This window comes from Zophobas morio, unplaced genomic scaffold, assembly GCF_036711695.1.
Source record: "Zophobas morio isolate AGI-343-1 ecotype UQ-CSIRO unplaced genomic scaffold, CSIRO_AGI_Zmor_V1 ptg000006l, whole genome shotgun sequence".
NCBI classification, from domain to species: Eukaryota; Metazoa; Arthropoda; class Insecta; order Coleoptera; family Tenebrionidae; genus Zophobas; species Zophobas morio.
The window spans coordinates 4874033-4897207 of NW_026972111.1; the positions used below are offsets into that span (position 1 = coordinate 4874033).

The 23175-nt window shown below is 34.8% G+C and overlaps 2 protein-coding genes across 8 annotated transcripts in view; one reads left to right on the top strand and one right to left on the bottom strand.

Annotated features, from left to right (window-relative positions):
* Window positions 1–11039, bottom strand: part of LOC135123365 (uncharacterized) — a 70986-nt gene extending 59947 nt beyond the window's left edge. For 3 of the 7 annotated variants that reach the window (XM_064047957.1, XM_064047952.1, XM_064047951.1), the window contains exons 1-2: window positions 10964–11039; window positions 2105–10327 (exon numbers count right to left, since the gene is read on the bottom strand). In XM_064047957.1, the coding sequence (XP_063904027.1) occupies window positions 4403–10327; window positions 10964–10978 (5940 nt within the window). In that variant the 5' untranslated portion in view covers window positions 10979–11039 and the 3' untranslated portion in view covers window positions 2105–4402. Of the gene's footprint in view, window positions 1–1091; window positions 1211–1752; window positions 1891–1939; window positions 2052–2104; window positions 10328–10963 lie in introns of all 7 variants that reach the window. The other 4 variants (XM_064047955.1, XM_064047954.1, XM_064047956.1 and 1 more) reach the window with 4 other exon arrangements.
* Window positions 11040–16547: 5508 nt separating this feature from the next.
* LOC135123231 (uncharacterized) lies at window positions 16548–17303 on the top strand. The gene is made up of 2 exons (XM_064047724.1): window positions 16548–16638; window positions 16732–17303. The coding sequence occupies exons 1-2, from the start codon at window positions 16548–16550 to the stop codon at window positions 17301–17303; spliced, it is 663 nt and encodes a 220-aa protein (XP_063903794.1).
* The last annotated feature ends 5872 nt before the right edge of the window (window positions 17304–23175 follow it).

A 23175-nucleotide genomic window follows, 5' to 3' on the forward strand; every position in this document is an offset into this window, starting at 1 on the left:
ACAAGCATCATCGATATTATTTATGTTATATAATACATTCCAAGACATATTAGCTAGCGCACTTCGTTGCAATAGAGGAGGCAGTCGATTCAGCGATATTAAATAACAAAACATTAGCACTGCGCAGTTTGCCCTCTTCAATTTCCAATACCACACTATTGAGATCATAAATATTATCACTATTAGAGTTATTATTAGAATTTTTGAATTCCTTACATTCCTCTTGAATAACTCGAACATCGTTTTCAACTACCGTCAACCTGTCCATAATATTCTTAAAATTACTATCAATTGACATTTTCAATTCATTTTGCATAATTATCAGTTGTTTTTTTATAATTTCTTCAATTCGTTCAGCTGAAATCATATTACTAGCAGGACCTGAGCATTTAGGGCATATCCAAGAAGATTTATCACTAATTGTATCATCAATCTCCGCTTCTGTTACTCCCAAACATTTTAAATGCAAATACTTCTTGCACACACCACTACATTTAATAGATGGTGTAGTCGGTGTTATAGCACCTTCACAGTTATTGCAGGAAACAGGCATAGTGAACAAGGACACAATTTTTCACACTAACGCGGTCCTTCGTAGTGACTTACAGTAGAAACAAACAGACTGGACCAGGGAAGGGTATACAAGAGAAACACTTAGGTACTGTGGGAATTATAATACCGTGTGGGCTAAATTATTTGATACAGAGGGCCCCAAATAACGTTATCAGTAAAGCAAGAAAAAGTTTCAATCATTCAAAGATAACCAAGAAAAATGACCCGTTATCATACTAGTAGCAGACTTATACAATTCATTTACACCACCAACTATCCGAAAATATGTGTACTTCAAGCTATAAACCACTATCAAAAATTTAACTAAAAACTACAAATTTGAACCACCAAAATCAACAATAAAACATTGAGTATATACAACTACTTTCGTTGCACCTTGAGAGTTAAGTGAGTTAAAAGCACACACAAGTTGACGTTGTATTATTTATTCATAACTGCACTTAGCATGAGACAGCAAGGTTTATCAAATATGTTTTCTATACCGTTTACTTAAAACAAAAAAAAAGATGTGTACCTACCTATCTTACAGGAATAAAAAACAAAATTTCGTGAAGTGTTCGAAAAAGATCCTTGGTTTCTTGAAGGTGATCCTCCATTGCCTAAGCCGCTTGTCCTAATTTGGACACTTAGTCCACCACTGAAACATAAATTATGTTGGAAGTATACACTTAATAACACAAATAAATTTATAATCAATAAAAAAAGTTGTAGAAAAACGTGAAAATACTAATAGATATTTATTTTATTAGGAGTTTAAGTGATACTTTATGTGACGGAGTTTGGACGATTAAACGCCGAGCGATAGCGAGGCGAATTAAGTCCATACGAGTCACATGAAGTCGCTTAAACTCCGAATGAAATACAATATTTTATTTTCAAACGATTAATCTTCTTTTGAAATGATTATTTCCCATCTTCTTGCTTCATTAAGGAATTGCCTTGATTTCACTTACCATGGTTCCTATGGTTGACAACCACTATGATTTTCACATATTTATACTCCGGCGGAGTATAAATGTTTTATTTATACGCCGGCGGAGTATAAGTAGTACTTATGCGCCGCTCAAACACGGTGTCATAGAAATGACACTTAAACCCCGGTAAGACCGTCATATAAATGTCAGTTATATGACGTTCGAAAATAAACATAATTATAAGTACTGATTAGATTTTACTTACACCACGGCGCGGCGTAATAAAATGACCTAAGGAAGATTGGATCATTCTGGAGAGTTCAACGTTATTACTTGAGTCAGTCGTTATTTTCTAGAAGAATGAAGGTATTTTATTATTTCTTCTTTCTTGTGTATACCTTTGCTACAAAGCCAAAGTCAAAGTAAAAATAAAGATGATATGTTTTTCTTACCTTTGCTATAGATATGTATTTTTACAGTTTCACTTGTACTGCATTTTACAATAGGGCTAAATTTACGATAAATTACACCTTTTTATTATAATTTGTGACTGATAAGGGGATTCTGGAACATACTTTTTGAATTTTACTTTCACGATATAAATAGAACATATTTACCAAAATTATTTCTTCATTTTCTTGGTTGATCCTTTTGCATCTTTAAATTGTCGTAAAATCAATCAGGAAAATATGGAGGAACATGCTAAACGGTCTCATGCATTGCTTTTTGTTTATTTAATAAAAGAGAAAACACAATTCTGTTTTATGTCGAGGTCTTATTTTATTCGTAACAGTGTTTGTACTGTTACTAATAATTTTTAATCTTTGATTAAACTCAATAATACTAAGTAGTTGCGAAAAAAATATACAATGTAGTACCGGACCAAGTCATGAATATCACGAAAAAGCAGAAGCGATGCAGTGATGTAAAGAAATTTTGCCGGTTTTCCTAATTTTTTCTTTGTTCTGGTATTTATACGCAGACGATACGTTTTCATTGATTTCAGACCTACGTAGATTATTATTATTTTTTAAGTTGGTTTCGGATAATAGCAAGTAATACGTATATGTATAAGATTCCAACGAAGAACAAAATAGTAATTTACGCAACTAGTTCGGGATAGCCTGCTTCCCGCATGAACGCTTGTTTGAGGCACGACCGAAGGGAGTGCCGCATTTGCGTGAATGCGGGAAGCAGGCTCACGAACGTGTTGTGTACAATATTTTTTGCGACGAATAAACCTTTAAACTGAAGAGATTAACTGTGAGTAATGAGTTGGACTTAAATATTAAGGATATTATTAAGACATTAACTGTTTACGTGTTTGTTGGAAAATTATATAAAAAATATATAATTTAATGTCCATTTCTTTTCAGAAATATCTGACGTAAACTCGTAAAAAGTCGAAAATGTTTAAAAAGAATCAAGATTACTAAATGAAGTTTTCAAAGTGTTGCGCGTAGGGGTTGGCAATTCAAACAGATTGGGCAGTATATCAAATTTATTAGAAGAAAATGTCGCTGGTACGGGTGTTGGTTACAATTATCCCTTGTCTGCTACAACTACAACTACTTCTTCAACTACAAATACAAATACGACTAATACAACTAATACAACTAACTTCTTCAGGTGTGAGCCAAAAGTTATATATTGACAACTATAGTCATGTGACCGGCCATAGTTGCGGAGTAATGACATGACCTCCTTAATTTTGATTGAGTCGATACTTAGCAATCGCGGAAAAGGAAATGCAACTCAGCTTGACTTCGGACTCGCTTCCTTCTAACAACGCTTGCACATGCTGCCGCAGCAACCCCAATTAAACAGGATATTTCACAACAAAAGCAACAAATACAACAAATTTAATAGTTATTTTTTGTATCAGTGTATTTATAAAGCAATGCTCAGTCGTTCACTATACATTAAGGATTCTCGATCAAATAAAACTGAAACAGAGAAAGTGATTCAAGGGCAGGATGTTGAACAAGTCGAAATTCGGAATGCTAATGAAACTGCCTGTGAAACTTCAATTCCAGCTACGTTTGATATTAGTCTTTCACCAACAAAAAAGGAAAAAATGACAATGTTTTGTCTATTAACGTGAATATTAATGTAACGTTAAAAAGTAGATCTAAATAATTCTAACTTATTATTTACGAGTATATAAGGCACTAATGTTTTATTAAACTCATAAAACGTCCCAAAACCGTAATGTTATGGCCTCAAGATATATCGGTTGTGGATAAAAGTTTTTAAGGATAAGTTAAGAGAATTTTTAGCTGTGTAGGAGCATTTTTAAAAACTAATTAACCGTTAATATTTGTGTTAATCTGTTATGCATATTTTATATTCCAATTGTCTTATTTTATGTTATATTTATACATTTGTGTATCAGTGCTGAGCGAAGTTTTTCGATGCTAAAACAGACAAAAAATTACTTACGCCTGAAACAAGACTTGTAGACTTGGCGATTATTTCCATTAGCACCGGTTAGGACAGACCATAGATTATATTATAAACAATTTGTGAAAGAATTTCCTGCAATTAAAGCACGAAAAGTTTCCTTTTCAATTTTGTGTCATCAGCGCGACCTTGTAAATCAGTATAAAGTGTGTAATGACTGTCTACGAATAACAGCTCAATTTTCTCTTGTAAGTATCATCAATGTATTTCTGAAATAATTACGTATATGTATAAAAAATATATTTAACAAAATGAAAAGGCGGCACATATTTGCTTTGCGGTGGACGGTATAATACCCAGCGCTGGTTCTGAGTGTATCTAAGGAAATTAACATATTCTATTGGGTGAAATCGCAACACGTGATACATGAATTATATCATCTGTAATGTAACCAGCACTTACTTATAATACTAAACCTATACCTACGCTTTGTTCATAAAAGTGAAAAATTGCTACATTAAACTACAATCAAACTGTTTGGAAAAGTTCTTTCTTGTAGGATTCTTTCTAGAAGCGCCGACTCTCTTTAAATACTCGACAACTTTTTTGTGGCCGTTTTGGGACGCTATGTTAAGTGGTGTTGAATTGTCATTCATGGCGCGGTTGATTTCGGCGCCGGCTGTCACCAAGCATTCGACAACTTTTTCGTGACCGTTCTGTGAAGCTACGTAAAGTGGTGTCGCACCGTTTTTATTAGCGCGATTAATTTCGGCGCCGGCTGTCGCCAAGTATTCGACAACTTTTTCGTGGCCGTTTTGTGCAGCTACGTAAAGTGGTGTCGCACCGTCTTTAATGGCGCGATTAATTTCGGCCCCGACTGTCGCCAAGTATTCGACAACTTTTTCGTGTCCGTGGAAGGAAGCTATGTGAAGTGGTATCCAGCCGTCATTATCAGCGCGATTGGTTTCGGCGCCAACTATCGCCAAGTATTCGACAACTTTTTCGTGGCCGTTTTGTGAGGCTATGAAAAGTGGTGTTGCACCGTTATTCTTAGCGCGATTGATTTCGGCGCGGACTGTCACCAAGTATTCGACAACTTTTTCGTGACTGTTTTGTGAAGCTACATAAAGTGGTGTCGCACCGTTTTTATTAGCGCGATTAATTTCGGCGCCGACTGTCACCAAGTATTCGACAACTTTTTTGTGGCCGTCTTGTGAAGCCATGTGAAGTGGTATCCAGCCCTCATTCTCAGCGCGATTGATTTCGGCGCCGACTGTCGCCAAATATTCGACAACTTTTTCGTGGCCGTTTAGTGAAGCTATGTGAAGTGGTGTCCAGCCGTCATTATCAGCGCGATTGATTTCGGCGCCGACTACCGCCAAGTATTCGACAACTTTTTCGTGGCCGTTTTGTGAAGCTATGAAAAGTGGTGTAGCACCGTTTTTATTAGCGCAATTAATTTCGGCGCCGACTGTCGCCAAGTATTCGACAACTCTTTCGTGGCCCATTTGTGAAGCTATATAAAGTGGTGTCGCAGCGTTTTTATTAGCGCGATTGATTTCGGCGCCGGCTGTCGCCAAGTATTCGATCACTTTTTCGTGACCGTTTTGTGAAGCTATGAAAAGTGGTGTCGCACCGTTTTTATTAGCGCTATTGATTTCGGCGCCGGCTGTCGCCAAGTATTCGACAACTTTTTCGTGACCTTGTTGTGAAGCGATGTAAAGTGGTGTCCAACCGTTATTCTCAGCGCGATTGATTTCGGCGCCGACTGTCGCCAAGTATTCGACAACTTTTTCGTGACCGTTTTGTGAAGCTATGAAAAGTGGTGTCGCACCGTTTTTATTAGCGCTATTGATTTCGGCGCCGGCTGTCGCCAAGTATTCGACTACTTTTTCGTGACCGTTATGTGAAGCTATGTGAAGTGGTGTCCAACCGTTATTCTCAGCGCGATTGATTTCGGCGTCGACTGTCGCCAAGTATTCGACAACTTTTTCGTGACCGTTTTGTGAAGCTATGAAAAGTGGTGTCGCACCGTTTTTATTAGCGCAATTGATTTCGGCGTCGACTGTCGCCAAGTATTCGACAATTTTTTCGTGACCCATTTGTGAAGCTATGAAAAGTGGTGTCGCATCGTCATTCATAGCGCGATTGATTTCGGCCCCGGCTGTCACCAAGTATTTGACAACTTTTTCGTGACCGTTTTGTGAAGCTATGAAAAGTGGTGTCGCACCGTCATTCTGAGCGCGATTGATTTCGGCGCCGGCTGTCACCAAGTATTCGACAACTTTTTCGTGACCGTTTTGTGCAGCTATGAAAAGTGGTGCAGCACCGTCATTCATAGCGCCATAGATTTTGGCGCCGGTTGTCACCAAGTATTCGACAACTTTTTTGTGACCCATTTCTGAAGCTATGTAGAGTGGTGTCGCACCTTTCTTATTAGCGCGATTGATTTCGGCGCCGGCTGTCACCAAGTATTCGACAACGTTTTTGTGACCAAATTGGGAAGCTATGAAAAGTGGTGACGCACCGTTTTTATTAGCGCCATTGATTTCGGCGCCGGCTGTCGCCAAGGATTCGACAACTTTTTCATGACCGTTTTGTGAAGCTACGTAAAGTGGTGTCGCACCGTCATTAAATGCGCGATTGATTTCGGCGCCGGCTGTCACCAAGTATTTGACAACTTTTTCGTGACCGTTGAAGGAAGCTATGTGAAGTGGTGTCCAGCCGCCATTCCTAGCACGGTTGATTTCGGCACCGGCTGTCGCCAAGTATTCGACAACTTTTTCGTGACCCATTTCGGAAGCTACGTAAAGGGGTGTCGCACACTGTTTATTACCTCGATTTATTTCAGCGCCTAAATACTTTTTGTGGCTGTTTTCGGACGCAACGTAAAACGGTGTCTCTCCAAACTTCTTGGGTTTGTTAATTTCGTCATTTAAATGTAACAAATACTTAACAATTTTCAGATGACCACTTTTACTCGCTAATAATAAAGGTGTTTCAGCATTTTCCGCAGTAATAAATGTGGTTTCGTACTGGCGATTTTTCCTGGTTTCCTTCTCTTGGACAGTAAAAAGCTCACATAGTTTATCGTATCCAAGTAAAGAAGAATAATATAAAATATTAATCATATCGTTAGGAGAATTTGACTGATGATTGAGTTCATTTTTTTTTGCTTGAAGTAATATTATTTCCGCCCCTAAACTCTCACTTTTTCTAGCATAAGACAACGGTGTCGCATGTAGCAAACTATCGTGTTCTTCAACGTTATTCTTGCTCTGCAAAAAGATTACCGTTTCAAAATAGGCTTCGGTTTCTGCTTGTTTATCGAAATTGCTGTCTTCATGCACAATACACTTGCCATTTTCAACCGTTATTTTTATACGCGGATGTCTTTGTCCCCATGAAGAAATCACATGTAAAGCACTTCTACCACCTTTGTCTTTGCGTGTTAAAGTTTTGTCATCATAACTTTTAAGTAATTCATATTTCTTATATAAAACAGCAATGTGAGCTTTACAATTTTTAACTAACAACATGTCGAAAAAAAAACGAACATTATTATACTTTGCATTGAACATTAAGTCACCCAGTATATCATAAAAGATATTTAATTTTTTTGAAAAATATGTTGCAGCTAAGTATTCAGCAAAGGAACCATGAATGAAATGTGCCACATCATTTTGGAATTCACTTACAAGACCAATAGACACACATTTTTCAAAATCTTTTTCTTTGTGTTCACAACCAACATTTAATCGTTTTAGTATTTCTTCCGAAAATATCACTTTAAGTGCCACTCTTTCGTAATTACCTAAAATTTCCTGTTTTTCTTCGCCAATTCTACTAACCATGTGAGGATTTTTATAATCAAACCCCAATTTTTGTTTGAAAAAATTATTAAATTTTTCATCAATGAAGTATTCGTATAAATCAGTCAAGAGAAATATATTTTCCATAAGTTTCGAATATTTGCCACTGTTTTGACGAAACAATTCAGTAACCATGAAGATTTGAAGCGGAATCCCCAAGATATTAACGTGTTCAATAATCGCGAACGATGATTTAATTTTTGCGACGGCGATCTCAATTTCGTCTGCAGAAATGAAAGAAGCTAAACGTTTTCTTACATAATTTTGTTGTTCTCGTTCATCAAACTGATTTATACTAAGTGCCAACACATTGAATTTTTTTTCTAGAAATGGTTGTAAATGTCTTCTACTAGTAACCCACTGAAGGAAACTTTTTGCTGAGAAACCAAGGATTATTTCCGAAACGGCTTCTAAATGTTCTCCTACAATTTCATCGAGCGCGTCCCAAACGTAAACAACATTATTTTTCGCTACACACATTTCAAAAAATCTTCGTTCGAATCTTTTGAGTGAGCGACATTTTGCATTTACGATAAATTTTTCAAATGAATCTGTATATTTAGTTGTTTTAGAAAACTTAGAATCGTAAAAAAATGAGTGCACGTCGTTAGGACTAATTATAATTGTCCAATGCTTCGGTGAACATTTATTTTTGCAGTTTTTCATCAATTCGGATTTCCCCATGCCCGGATCGCCACATATCAGATTTATGTTATTATCTAACCGAGAACACCACAGTTTATTTTCGTTCGTACAGTATTTACGAGTATCATGTAACTTAAATACCTGTAAATCACTAACATCGCCTCTGCTTTTAACCCATTGTAGGTTACAATCACTGGAAAGTTTAAAGTAGTGAAATTTTTTGGCTTCTCTATTTTCATTGTAAATTTGTTCTAGTTCTAAATCACTAAAATTGCTATTACTTATATAAACTGTGTTGGTAAAATGTGATTTATCCGAATGAAAGTTATTTTTATATTGAGTTGGGTTGAATCTAGACGCATAAAGTTCATTTGTTTGATTTTCAAAATTCTGATTTTTTATCTGTAAGAAGTTATTGACATCAATTAATTCACACTGCTTTACTTTGTCTTTAACTTGATCAAAATTATCGCCGCAATTTAAAATGATAATTGTGTTTTCCCAAAATTTTTCTAGGTATTCAATGTTAATAATATTTCGGGAAAGATTCCGCTCAATATAAGGTTCAGGAAGAATCTCTTTTTCTCCCCCTATATAACACGGACCATGTAGCATTTCCACCACCTTGTCCGTTGTGACACTTTCTAAGAATTCTTCGCTATTTTCAAAAGCTGTTGCAAGATTAAGTTCTCCCTTTCCTTGGATCGATATAGTAAAATTTTGCATGAATCTTTCACGTAAGTCCGATTTATCTTTCAAGTTTGATAGATTTTGGAACACGGCATAATTTTCCATCCACTTCTCATCCTTGCCTTCTCCAACTAGGATGAACTTTTTACCGGGACAGAGCTGGATTGCTTTTTGGACGTGCTCATGTTGACGTATTATTAATGGACACTTGTCTGTTAACCATAATAGTTGAATAAATATTCTTGAATCTATTTTGTCGATGTTTGTATTATTATCAATATAACTGACTGCTGGCAAATACCTTTGTCTTACTTTATTTAATTCTTTAAAGTCAAAGTTTTTTTCTTTTCTAATGTCATCCCAGACTGGTTTAAGCTTTTCGTACGATTCTTTTTCAAGTAGTGTAATGTCGAAGAAGGAAATGACTTCTCGAAATATTTTCATTTTATCGTTAACGGAATTGACATTAACTGAGCCAGAAGATAACGGCTCAATATGGGAAGATAGAAGCAGTAGAGCGATTACACGCTCCATCCACTTTTTGTTCAGCTTTTCTTTGTTGCCTTCTTGGATATTCCAATCAGTTATTCTTTTGAGAAATTTTTCGAATATTTCCTCATCCACATGATATGTAGTTTTGAATTTTTCAGCTATACTGTTTTTCAGACTTTCAACTTTTTTTTGATCGGTATACAGATAAAATTTACTAAAAAACTTTTGGTATTCTCGAATTTTGAGAAGCATTTCAGCATTCCAATCTTCTTCTATTATTTTAAACTGATACGCACAATCTATCTCTGCAAGTTCCGAAGCAGCTTTCACACTAACAGGAATAATAGAAAATTCTTCTTCTTCCAGTTGAAATGATGTGCTGTTGTCACACTTAAATGGTCTATTGGTAAATAGTATAAATTCGTCAACCTCTTTTTTTATTTCTTGGAAGCTTTTGAAATATTTGAGAATGCTGAAGTCTCCTGTTTTTGCCATCAAATTTTTTGTGGACAACGTTTTATTTTCGGTGTGTTTCAGCTGTACTGCTCTTATTTCGTTTCCGTTATCCAACTCAGTTTTAATAACTATGTCATCAAAAGCTCCGAACCCTTCTTCATTTGACGAAACATGAAAGTTCTTTATTGCGACGTCTTTTACTAGTTCTAGGATAACAGAAGCGAGAACCACATCCTCATACTCTCTACCTCTATCCGTGGTTCCGCATTTTTTTCTAAAACTCTGGAAAGGAATAAAGAATTGGAATATGCAATGACAAACTCCATAAAAGTTAATGTGAATGTAAACGCGGGTCGGTGTTCTGACCCATGAATTATCCGACGCCGTGGTTATTTTTCCTCACTTTCCACGTTATATTATGCCACCACAAGACCGTAAGAGACAAAGCAAAGACAGAAAAAGATTATGGAAATACAGTTGATATTAACTTATAAAACATAACAATTAATATCGAAGAATGGAAGCGGAAAAACTAAAACTAGTCTAAACTAGATTGGAGGATGTAAAATAAAAAAAAAAATTAAACACATTTTATGCAAATAAAGTATCTCGATAATCAGTTGTATCAAAATTTGAATAGGTATATGGCAAAAGATTTCGTAACTTGCCGTTAGTAAAAATGTTATCCATTTTATATCAAAAAAACACTCGAGAAATTTTCTAAGGTAAGATTCACGAAAAAAATTTTCACAAAAGAAAAGATAAACATGAACCTGTAGAATATTAATTGATCCATACTTTTAACATCATGCTTTAACACTTACTTCAATTTTAACTATCCACATTTTTGTTGTACGAATAAAAGAATAAAATAAAAACAGAATATATGTAGACAGATATATGAAGAGAAACACTCACCTCGAATTTTTCCATTTCTAGAGTTGAAATCACTAGTGCAAGAAAAAGCTGTAGCTAGAATTTTTTTCTACTAAACTGATATCAGCTAGGAACGTTTGTTTATTTATAGACCACACAAAATGATGATTTTTTGATAAGATAGACACACTTTTAAAGCGTCATAAAATTTCCAAGAAATATTCGTTTAAAACTGAAATATTGAAGTGGGCATGATATTTCGAAACAAAAAAAAACTCATTTTAAGCTCTCGTAGGTTAGTACTGAAAACATTTAAGTACAGAAATAGCTAGGTGGACAATTTATTCTCTACTTATTCAGTTTAATATTGTACTAGTATTTGTTTTTTTTTCCGTTTTGATACAAAGCATCGAGTTTTGTTGTTTTCCAAAATTATTATTTTCTGTGGCACTTGCAAAATACGACTTTAGTTAGTTCGACCTTTAAGTGAAGATCCCTTTGGGGAAAACGCTAGGAAAACCATGCATAGTTTGATTTTTTTTTTTTGCAATTTTCAGTACCGTACAACAAATATTACATAAGTATCGGGTGTTATTTTTATCAAACGTTAAAGGTTATTTAAGACAGTACTTAAGATTAGGTACCTACTTAACGGTTTCGTATCCTTTATCAACATAAAAAATTGCGCATTATTTTCATGTGTTTTTTATAAAATTTACTGATAAATCGATCTAATCTGTGATAAGTGATCAATTAAATATTATTTTTAAAATCCGAGTTTGGCAAATGTGATCTTATATCGAAATGCAAACAGGGCCGGCTCAACACGGTAAGCGAAAGATGCACCGCATCGGGGCGCCCGTGACAAGGGGCGCCGGGCGCCGCCTATGCTTTTATATTAACTCGACAAAAATAAATTAATATTAGATTTGCACTGCATCACCACGTACAAAACATTATAGCAGGAACAGACCAAGGCGCCAATCGAAAGCTTTTCAGAAAAAGCTACATTTTAACTGTCCACTGTGAGGAGTGGTTCACCAAAATAGTTCCTAAGAAATCAATTCCTGGCACTTTCTGACTGTAATAATTGAAAAAGAGTGCGCCTTTCGGTTGGATGATTGGACTTTTAGATCAATACCGACAAAAAATAACCATAAGAATTACGATTGTATTATCAGGGTAACAATTTGACGAGACATCGGTGTGACCAAAACCAGATGTTTTTCCTAACATTTGTCACGTTTGTTTTTACCATAAAACTCCATGTTGGCACATACTTAAAAAAAATATTTTCCAAGTCTAATCGGCTGGTTGTGGTAGTTGTTCAACAGTTTTGCTATATTTTTCACTGTTCCTGTTTGTAGCAGAATTTGGTTCTGTGTATCATTCCGTGGGTCTTTGTCATCATTAATTTTAAATTTAAATTTCGATTAACATTGAGGTGAGTCTAAATTAAAAATAACTTTGAAATAGTATCAATTTTACAATATTAAAAATTGAGAAACTTTTGCAATGTAAATATTTTTATACTTATACTATGTAGAAGATTGTTGCCAGCAGCTCCGCTTGCGCGTAATTCGCGATTAGGACACATCATTTTTCATCTCGTTCACTCCCCCCTCCCCAGTGAACCCGTCTAACTTAAAAACTCACGGGATTCCTACACAAATTTTCATCCCCTATTTTGTCCCCGTAGGGGCGGAATTTCCAAAAATCCTTTCTTAATGGGTGCTTATGGCACAAAAGGAACCTACTGTCCAAATTTCATGTTTGTAGCTTCAATAGTTTAGGCTTAGAGTTGATGAATCAGTCAGTCTGCCAGTAAGGACAAACACTTTTATAGCTATCCTAGCGTTTATAAGGCACAAAAGTTGGTAAATAGCTGTAGTTTATAGTTACTTATGTATCAAGAGTAGGTATTATGAAGTAGTTGATAGTTCGCCCGAGGGTATAAACTTCAAATAATACCCGTGCTAAATTCAAAATTTTATATCTGACCCCTAAATTTTTGATGTTTACAAAAAAAAGTCTACATTTACTGTTTCGGACTTTTCTTTAGAACTTTTAGAGGGAAACAATTTCATCATACATGATTTTTAAGCAACTTTAACCGTTTAAGCAGAGTAAGCAACGGAAGCTGTCAAATGAGGAATATTTTTCCCGTTATTCCGAATTTTTCATTGCTACTTCGCTCCTATTGATCGTAGCGTGATGTTATATAGCCTATATGTAGATACGATAAATGGACTATCGAACACAAAAAGATTTTTTGAATTCGAAGCAGTAGTTTCGGGTTCAACTAAACAAACTCTTTCTTTAGCTTTATAATATAAGTATAGATTAAGATGGATTCATCAAATTTCATGTATGTTTGTTACTAAAAAGTATCTCTCCACAAAAAATGTGATTACAAAATTTTATTTGTTTTTTTTTTACAAAAATTTTTTAGAAGGCGTTGAACAGTAAGTTGCATCGGGGCGCCTGGTCCCTTAGAGCCGGCCCTGAATGCAAATATACAGGAAGTAATCAACTTACACAAACACAGATAACGTTTAGTAAATGGAAAGTTATTTCTCAGTAAATTTTGGGATTTGTCGATAACTTTCGATAGTTTTACCCGACGGATGGCTACTTTCATGTTTTCTCCACATTTCATGATCTCTGGAGCGTTTCCGTCTGTCTGTCGTCCGTAACAATTTGTATTGGATAGATAATCTCCGAAACTACTGGACCGATTATTGCCAAATTTTAACGTTTAACGCCATTTATATATTACATAATTAACGTCAAACAATGGACTTAAAAATGCATATTTTGCATATTTTTCAATTTAACTGCATATTTATCGATTAAGTGTATATTTAGGTATGCATATTTTTGTAAAATTTTCATATTGTACTTTATTCAGCAAATACCAAGACATTACCTGGAAAAAAACAGTAATTAAAACATCCTAATCCGAACTGGAGACATTCCGTTTATTGGTATGTTGAATAGGCCGCATCCGGCTTGAAATTATCTTAATTTTCCTTTCAGGCAGCATCCTTCCACCAATACTCATTTTGTCATTTACCCGTTTCATTTTTAATTTTGTCGGTCTTTATTTTTGTACTGACAAGTGAACTTCGAATCCAAAATGCCAAAATTTCTGCAAATGTCCACAGCTGAATAAAAAAGTATCCCGAACTAGTGTTAGATGAAAATTCTCAATCTGCTTTTTGTAGAGTGTGCTATAAAAAGGTAAGTAATGTATCCAAATTTTTATCATTGCTATATTTTTGAATTTGTCACATTTGTTTTTATTAGTTCTAATGTAAAAAAAAAAGTCTGCTCGCAAATTGTTTCTCCACCACGTAGAAGATGACAGATCAAAAAGAATATTGTTTCCAATGTAAAGCATTCCTCAGTGCCGATATTCGTTTATCAAAACTGAATAACCCCAAGCTATGATCATTTCTTAAAAGGCGTACCATGAAGTCAGTTCCCGATGAGAGTACCTTAGAAAAAACTATATGGTCAAAGTGTTTCAAAAAACAAAGCAAGCTATTCGTCAAATTATAGGCCATAACCTAATTTATTTTCATGTCGATGAAACAACCGATTCATGTGCACGTTATGTCGCAAATTTGTTAATTTAAACTTTTACCAGTAAAAAATGTGGCACTTCATTGATTAGCACAAAAATTTTGGAAAAGACAAATAATAATTTTATTTATGAAGGTTTAACGAACTTTTTCTTTAGGAACCAGTTTCAGATGCTGCTACATACATCTAATTTTTTTTCCTCATTTTATCCATATTACTTTTACATAGTTGACTCATGGTATAAAGATTGGCTGAGGAAATTGAAATTTATTTCCAATAGTAGTAACAGTAGATTTAATCACCAATCTTGCAAAATTTTTATTAAATCACGTTTGAGAGTACAATTTTATAGAAATGCATTGCCCAATTTACCATTACCTTCACAACTTCTTGTAAATAGGTGGGGAATATGGTTAAATGCAGTTGTATTTTATACCAAAAACTACAATGCAATTAAGAATTTTATTGATGAGGTGTCAGATGTTGCTACTGTCGTGCCCAAATTGTTTTTGACCACGGCCGAGCATTTGGAGACTAACGAAATTATTTATTTGGGTGTAGGCCCATTTCCTTGGAAATGGAAGAGCTAAACTGCATGTGGGGGAAGAGGTAATAATCAAACGCTCCTAACATTTTAATACATATATTGAAAGATAAAACTACAAGCATAATAAAAGGATAAATAAGTAAATATGTAAATGAAGAATGGCAAAATAAAACATGAGATCAAACTTACATAACTAAAACATGCAATTGTGTTCCAATATTGAAAACCTTAAAATCTACGAACACAACCCACGAAACTAATCAAAATTAATCCTGAAAAATCCTCATCCAATTAAAAACTTGAAATTAACCCAGTAAATCCCTAATTATATGCGATACCTTCTAAACCATGATAAATAAACTTGGAAAACTGTTTAATATGAATTCGAGTAATGCATTTAAGTATTTAATAAACTGCGACCGGGCATTTACCCGCTAATTGAGTGCCATTAAAACAGATAGAAACAATTCAAACTAATAATTCAGTAGAATTCAACAAAATCTTCCATTGAAAATGAAGAAAACAACTAAAATTAACCAATTAAAACATGCATTTAGATCTACGCTAACTTGTGAAATTAACATGCAAAGAGAACGATAAATAAATTTTACTTTATTTAATTAGCTAAATACGCCAAGCGGGAACACTTGTTCACGAGAAAATCAGCGGCTACGGGATGGTCAAATAAAAACAAAAATGAATAGTCAGTCTTTAAGTACAGCTAAACGTTGAGAAATTAGTACCATAAATGCTCTAAAATACAGTGAAATCATTAAACTCGCATAAAGTGTAAGGTTTCCCAAAACTATGGCAAAATAATCAGAAAACGGGATCATACTGAACAGTAATAAACTCAGAATAAAATTATCAACTACAAGGAAATCAGATTAAAACTCCTCTAAATCTTCCATGTCGCGAAAGCAGGGGTCGAGTCCACAAATTAAGGAAACGTTGGAAAAAAAATCCTCCTCGACGACCAAAATCTGACGCAAAGCCCAAAGCCAAGAGTACCATCCGTAAACGAGAACATCTGTTAACACCAAACGCATCGAAACCCCCGAGAAAGAAGCATAAATTAAACGCTGGTGTTGTTTGTGTTCTCTCGTGTGACAGGGATTTCTAAGTTACTTTTTAATTTTCTTGATCGAAATTGATCTTTCAGGAAATATAAACTTTTATAATGAGGCCATGAGGAACAACTTTCTTCTCCTCCTGAGTCACCCGAATGAGGGATCTTACGTTTGGCAAATTCTTTTCTAAAAGTATCTCGCAACGTTTTCCACTTACTTCTAACTGCCTCTTCTGTAAATAAAAATATGTATCTTAAAATTCTACACTATACAGTTTACTTGTCTGTTTTGTTACAGATATTTGGCTACAGGGGCTTCGTTCAGAAGTTTGGGTTTCCAGTTTAGGATGGGTTATTCTACAGTCGGAAAAATTGTTAAGGAATGCGTTGAAATTCTGTGGAATGAATGATATCCCCTACACATGAAAATACCAACAAAAGAAGATTTTAAAACAATTGCTAACGACTATTACAATATATGGAACTTTCCTCACTGTCTAGGAGCTATAGATGGTAAACATGTTCGCATAATTTGTCCAAAACATTCTGGTTCTTTCTATCGAAATTACAAACAGTTTTTCTCAATTGTACTCCAAGGAGTTGCAGATGCTAACTATCGACTAACATTTATTGATGTGGGTGCTTATGGCAAGCAGAGCGACGGTGGTATATTTCGAGAAAGCAATTTGTATCACTTACTACAAAGTTCGAGTTTGAACATTCCCGAAGAAGACAGCTTACCAGGAACACAAATTCACATGCCATATGTTTTAATTGGTGATGAAGCTTATCCTTTGCTAGAGAATCTGCTAAAACCGTATGCTAAAAATCAGCTGACATTAGATGCAGAATACTTCAACAGAAGACTATCACGGGCACGAAAAACAATAGAATGCACATTTGGAATACTTTACTCCAAATGGAGGTTACTGTCTAAAGGTATTGAAACTAATGAAAATACTGCCGATAATATTATCAAAGCCATTTGTGTACTACACAATACAATATTAGACAGAGAAGGTTTCGAACGACATCTTAGCGAAATTACTACTCTTGCAACCCCAAGAGGCTCTAATATCCGCTGCTCTCATATTGGACGTCCTACAGAAAGTGCCAAAAACATCAGAGACACCTTTAAACAGTTTATTTGTCATAATCGTATAGCTTACACCGAATAATAACAGCAAATTGCCTTATTATTATGAATGTAAGTGTTATGTAGCCCTTTGTATTTGATTATTTGCAATAGAAAACATTACTACCAACTTACTAGAGGTTTGCACTTCCCTGGCTACAGCATCCCATAATTTATCCAGAATGTACCTGTTATGGTACGCGCCCATTGCAATGTATTGTTGCAAAATCGCTGCTATCAGCGCAGCGTTGCTCACTGCGTTCATCACAGCTCCAACATGTTTGCACCCTAATAGATACGGCCGAAATCGAGAACACATTATGGCAGAGAGAGAGCGTGATAAGTTACGTATGACTGAAATTCAGACTAACACAGATGAAGCATACATATTTACTCATTTATCTTGTATCCTGCTACGTTAGTAAGCCATAATTATAATTGATTTATTTGTTACATGGAACGCGTGTAGTGTAACGATATTGCAAGCCAATGAACCCGGACGATGAACCGACAAAAGCAGCACAGTTTAAGGAAATAACTAAGCAATATTATAAGTGCTCATCGGTTCATCGACGGGGAAATGGTGAAAATGCATGATATACAGAATAAGCATAAATTGTTGTTAAATAGAAAGAATTAATAATGTTAAAAAAGTTACGTGTAAACCTCCACCAAGAACACAATAAACGTCTTATTAAAAATGTAAGTGTTTATGTGCAAGTCCTGGGACACCCAATAAAAGAACATAAAGGAAGAATATTTCATGGCGATCCTGCCAGTCCTGGCTAAGAAAATTCAAGAGTGACATCAAAAAACCGAAAAGGAAAATGGGGCAGAATCAGTCAAAAGAAGAGGTCATAATTGCACAAGCTGGTTACAGTGACGGCATAAAGGATGGTGTAGATGCTTCTCATTCACAGACCGTGAAAGACTATGTACAAATTGCCTTGTGTGGATTGGCGGTTTTGGTGTTGGTGGCAGTGCTTTACAAATACTGCAAGAAGCGCTTACAGATGAAAATCAGAAGAGAAATTTGTCGTAGTCGAGAGGAGGTTTAACGTTCTCTACATGTGGGTTTTTGACAGTCAGTGGAAATGTGCAGTGTTGTGAATGTGTTTCTGGGCAATTCTAGCATTGTCTCATGAAAAGGTTTAGGGTGACATGTGTACGTGCGGGAGTGTTATGGGCATTTCCGAAATAGTGCTGTGTGGTGCATCAAACACTAAAATGTCATGTCTGACAGCACCGCTTTTAGGCATATGTATGAAGAGCTGAAGGTCGTTCATCGCAACCTAGGAAAGGACTCATCTGCTAGACGTCAGGATCCAAAAGCAATACGTAGTAAGGTTAACAAAATAAATAAATTAAATGCGGATTTTAAAGACATTAGAGACAATTTTAACAAACATGAACATAATGATGCTTTGAAAAAAGAAGTTAAGGCTCTTCCTTACAGTCATTAAAATCTGCCGAAATACGGCAAAACGCCACTTCCAATATCATCCTTACTATAGCACTTGAAGATTTGTGCGACATATCTATTTGTTCGTGATACAAAAATCTTCATGGAAATAGTTTTTATATTGCATTAAAGGCTTCCGTTTTTTTAATAAAAAATAAAAACAGAAAAACTTATTTTTCTCTTTGAGCCAAAACTATAACGTATTTTGGCTTAAAAAAATCTGACAGTGTAGATAATATTATTGCTCACCTGGGGCTAATAATCATTTTTTCGTTAAACTATCCATTTTTTAGTTATTGTTGATTAAAGCAAGACCTAAAAAGGGCATTTTTTCTAAATGTAGGCAACCAAACATCTTCTTTCGTCAAGAACGAGCCAAGAAAGTGTATGATTTACGATAGGGGTTGGCCACTATTGAGAGATTATACGGATTTAAAACCTTTGCTGAGAAAATATGCAAATGAGGTGACCGTAGTGTGTTCTACCTGAAGGTTGTGGAATCGTACAATTATGTAGGAGTATTATATTAATCTAATTTCAGAATAACAAATAAATAACCGAGTTTGGATTTTTTACAAAACTGCCTAACTTGTTTCAACAGCTGTAATTACTGCTGATCCCAAGTTAGACAAATTTCAAAATTATCAATATTATCATGAATCAATGAATATCAATAGAATAGAATAAACTTATTCAAAGCAAATTATGATGATTAAATAGTTATTTGGCACTAATGAAGTTTCAGATGATGTAGCATCAATGCCAGATATGGTTCCAAAAGTGTATGAAGAAAAAAAATCTGATTTTTTAAAAATCTTATCACAGTGTAATGCTGTGACAATTGAAAAAACAACTCGTGGCCAGCGACTTAGTAATGACTGGAAAAAAGAAAGATCAATTCGTTTGACAGCTAGCAAGTTTGGAAAAATTTGCAAAATGAAAAATACCACGAACACTGCAAATACAGTTAAGGAAATTGTATATTCAGATACAACGTTCTCCAAAAAAATACCCGACGCTATACAGTTTGGAATAGTTCATGAGGAACAAGCCAGAATTAAATTTGAGTGTTTGACAGGTTTAAAGGTGTTACCATGCGGCTTATTCATCGATAACGCAAAAAAATATTTGGGAGCGTCTCCAGACGGAGTAATTAATAATGATACAATTATAGAAATTAAGTGTGCTTTTTCTGCCCGAAATAAAAAAATTAAAGATGCCATAAAAGACGGTACCATTAAATTTTGTGTCATCAATGAAGCTGACGACTCGATTGTACTAAAATATAAGCACGATTACATGTATCAAGTGCAAGGGCAACTTCATATAACACAAAAAAAATGGTGTTATTTCATCATATATACTGAGGTTGATTTACAATATTTTTTAATTGAAAGAAATGACGATTTTTGGGAGAAAGAAATGGAAAATTATTTGGAAACATTTTATTTAAAAGCCATGCTCTCAGAAATTATTGATTCACGATGGAGTCGAAATCAGCAACTTCGTCCTATAATAAAAAAAGATTTATGATTTACAGACCATTATTTATTTTTATATCATTATATTTATTAGAGGCTACAATATGTATAAAGAATCTTCATAGTGTGCTTTGGAAAAAGTTGTTCTATTCTTTTCTTTTTCAGTGATAATTTTAAAATTTGTCTAAGTTATTTCACATTTGGGATCAGCAGCAATTATAGCTGTTGAAACAAGTTAGGCAGTTTTGTAAAAAATCCAAACTCGGTTATTTATTTGTTATTCTGAAATTAGATTAATATAATACTCCTACATAATTGTACGATTCCACAACCTTCAGGTAGAACACACTACGGTCACCTCATTTGCATATTTTCTCAACAAGGGTTTTAAATCCGTCTAATCTCTCAATAGTGGCCAACCCCTATCGTAAATCATACACTTTCTTGGCTCGTTCTTGACGAAAGAAAATGTTTGGTTGCCTACATTTACAAAAAATGCCCTTTTTAGGTCTTGCTTTAATCAACAATAACTAAAAAATGGATAGTTTAACGAAAAAATAATTATTAGTCCCAAGTGAGCAATAATATTATCTACACTGTCAGATTTTTTTAAGCCAAAATACGTTATAGTTTTGGCTCAAAGAGAAAAATAAGTTTTTCTGTTTTTATTTTTTATTAAAAAAACGAAAGCCTTTAATGCAATATAAAAACTATTTTCATGAAGATTTTTGTATCACGAACAAGTAGATATGTCGCACAAGTCTTCAAGTGCTATAGTAAGGATGATATTGGAAGTGGCGTTTTGCCGTATTTCGGCAGATTTTAATGACTGTAAGGAGGAGCCTTAAGGAATATGTAGAGTTAATATTAAAATTGTTCGATTTAATCAATAAAATATTGGAAAGTAGATTAAAAGAGGTTACTGATTTAGGTGAAATCACAGACGTAGATGATTCTGATTTAGAATTGGATAGTGTAGAAATTATTAATAGTAATCTTAGAGTAAAAATGGGAGAAAAATTTAGTTTAAGGACCGCGGCGAGCTTGTTGCCTCTAATGGATGGTACCGAAGACGTCACAAAACGACTAATTGATGCCATCGAGTTGTACGATACTTTACTAGATGCGGATAGTAAAAAATTATTAATTACATATGTTTTAAAAACGCGCTTAACGCAAAGTGCAAAAATTAGATTACGGTCCACTTATACCAATTGTATTGAATTAATAGCAGACCTCAGAAAATATTTTCTTACAAAAAAAATCGGCAGCTGTCTTGTCAGTCCAGTTAAATAGTGCCCGGCAAAATAATAACACAATAGATGAGTTTGGAAAAACTATAGAGGAATTAGTAACAGAATTAACTATTGCGCAAGCCGATGGTGACCAACAGGTGCTCGATGTGTTAAGATTGGCTAATGAAAAAATTGCTATCAATGTTTTTTCAAATGGGCTCCGAAACACGGAATTGAGAACTATCGTAAAGACTCGAAACTATTCTAAATTGTCCGACGCCATTAGAGGGGCGCTGGATGAACAACCTTCAACGTCGTTGTCTCAGCAAATTTTTAATATGAGAATTAATAACCAGTTCCGAAGGAATTACGGCGACAGGGGTAATTTTAACAGCAATAGGTCCCATTTTCAACCAAATTCAAATCGCAACTATAATCATAGCAATAGTTTTGTTAATAATAACCAAAGGGCGCAAAGCAATACTAATCGCGGAAATAGTAGCACATACTCAAATAGCAATTATCGAGGTACTTTTAGAGGTAATAGAGGTGATCGCGTTAATTATAGAGGAAATCAACTCTCGAATCGGTCAAAGCGCGGCCAGAGAATTAGCAACAATCAGTTAGGAAGGTATGATGGCAGGCCTCGCGTGTATGCAGCCGAGAACGGAGAAGAGCAAGCTACAGAAGAAGAAAATAGTTTTTTTCGTGCCAACTAAAATACATAATAATAAATTAAAATTAGTTGCTAGTGCAAATGGGGTAAATTTTGTACAAATGTATTACAGGGGTAGAAAACGAAAATTTTTAGTAGATACGGGTGCTACGATAAGTGTTATTTTAGAGAATGGGTACATAGTAATGATGAAATTCGAAAATCGAAAACCATTACAATTAAAGGAATATCTGCGTCAACAAAGTCGCTGGGATCAGCATGTCTCAAGTTGCAGATTGCTAACCTATGTATATCCCATGAGTTTAATATGATGAATGCGTTTGAAACAGATGTGCACGGTGTGCTTGGGTCAGATTTTTTGCAGAAATACTCAGCGGTAATCAATTTCGAGAAATATATCATTTCATTAAATATAAACGCTACAGAAATATCATTGCCAATAGAGTCAGAAGGTAGTCAATATACCATTTTGCCGCCTAGGTGTGAAATAATTAAGTATTGCAGTGTATGTACAGAATTAGAAAAAGATTGTGTTGTTTTACCCGATGAAATTTGTGATGGAGTATTCGTAGCGGGAATTTTGGCCACACCAGAGAAAGGGAAAATTCCTGTGAGAATACTAAATACTCGAAACGAGCAGGTAACACTGAAAAATTTTATTCCAAAAATTAATAGGCTAGATGAATATCAAGTTTGCAGTTTTAAAGAAAATAAAACGATTACGGTAAATAGGGTAGATCAAGTTTTAGATTTAATTGACACCCATCATTTAACAAAAAATGAAAAATTTTCATTACAAAGAGTTTGTGCTAAATATGCCGATGTGTTTCACTTAGAAAATGATCCATTAACAGTTACGAACGTGTATAAACAAACTATTCAATTGCAAAAATCTGCGGTACCAGTATACGTAAAACCATATCGAATTCCACAGTCGCAAAAAGAAGAAGTGCAAAAGCAGATTCAAAAAATGTTATCTGACGAAATTATTGAAGAAACCAAATCTCCATGGTCAGCACCACTTCTAATCGTTCCTTAAAAACCGGACCTAACCGAGAAGA

Excerpts from the sequence above, each read along its gene's own strand:
- LOC135123231 (XM_064047724.1), top strand. The coding sequence starts at position 16,548 with ATGAAAATACCAACAAAAGAAGATTTTAAAACAATTGCTAACGACTAT. Across the intron at positions 16,639-16,731 it reads CTGTCTAGGAGCTATAGATG|ATGCTAACTATCGACTAACA; the intron begins GTAAACATGTTC and ends AAGGAGTTGCAG.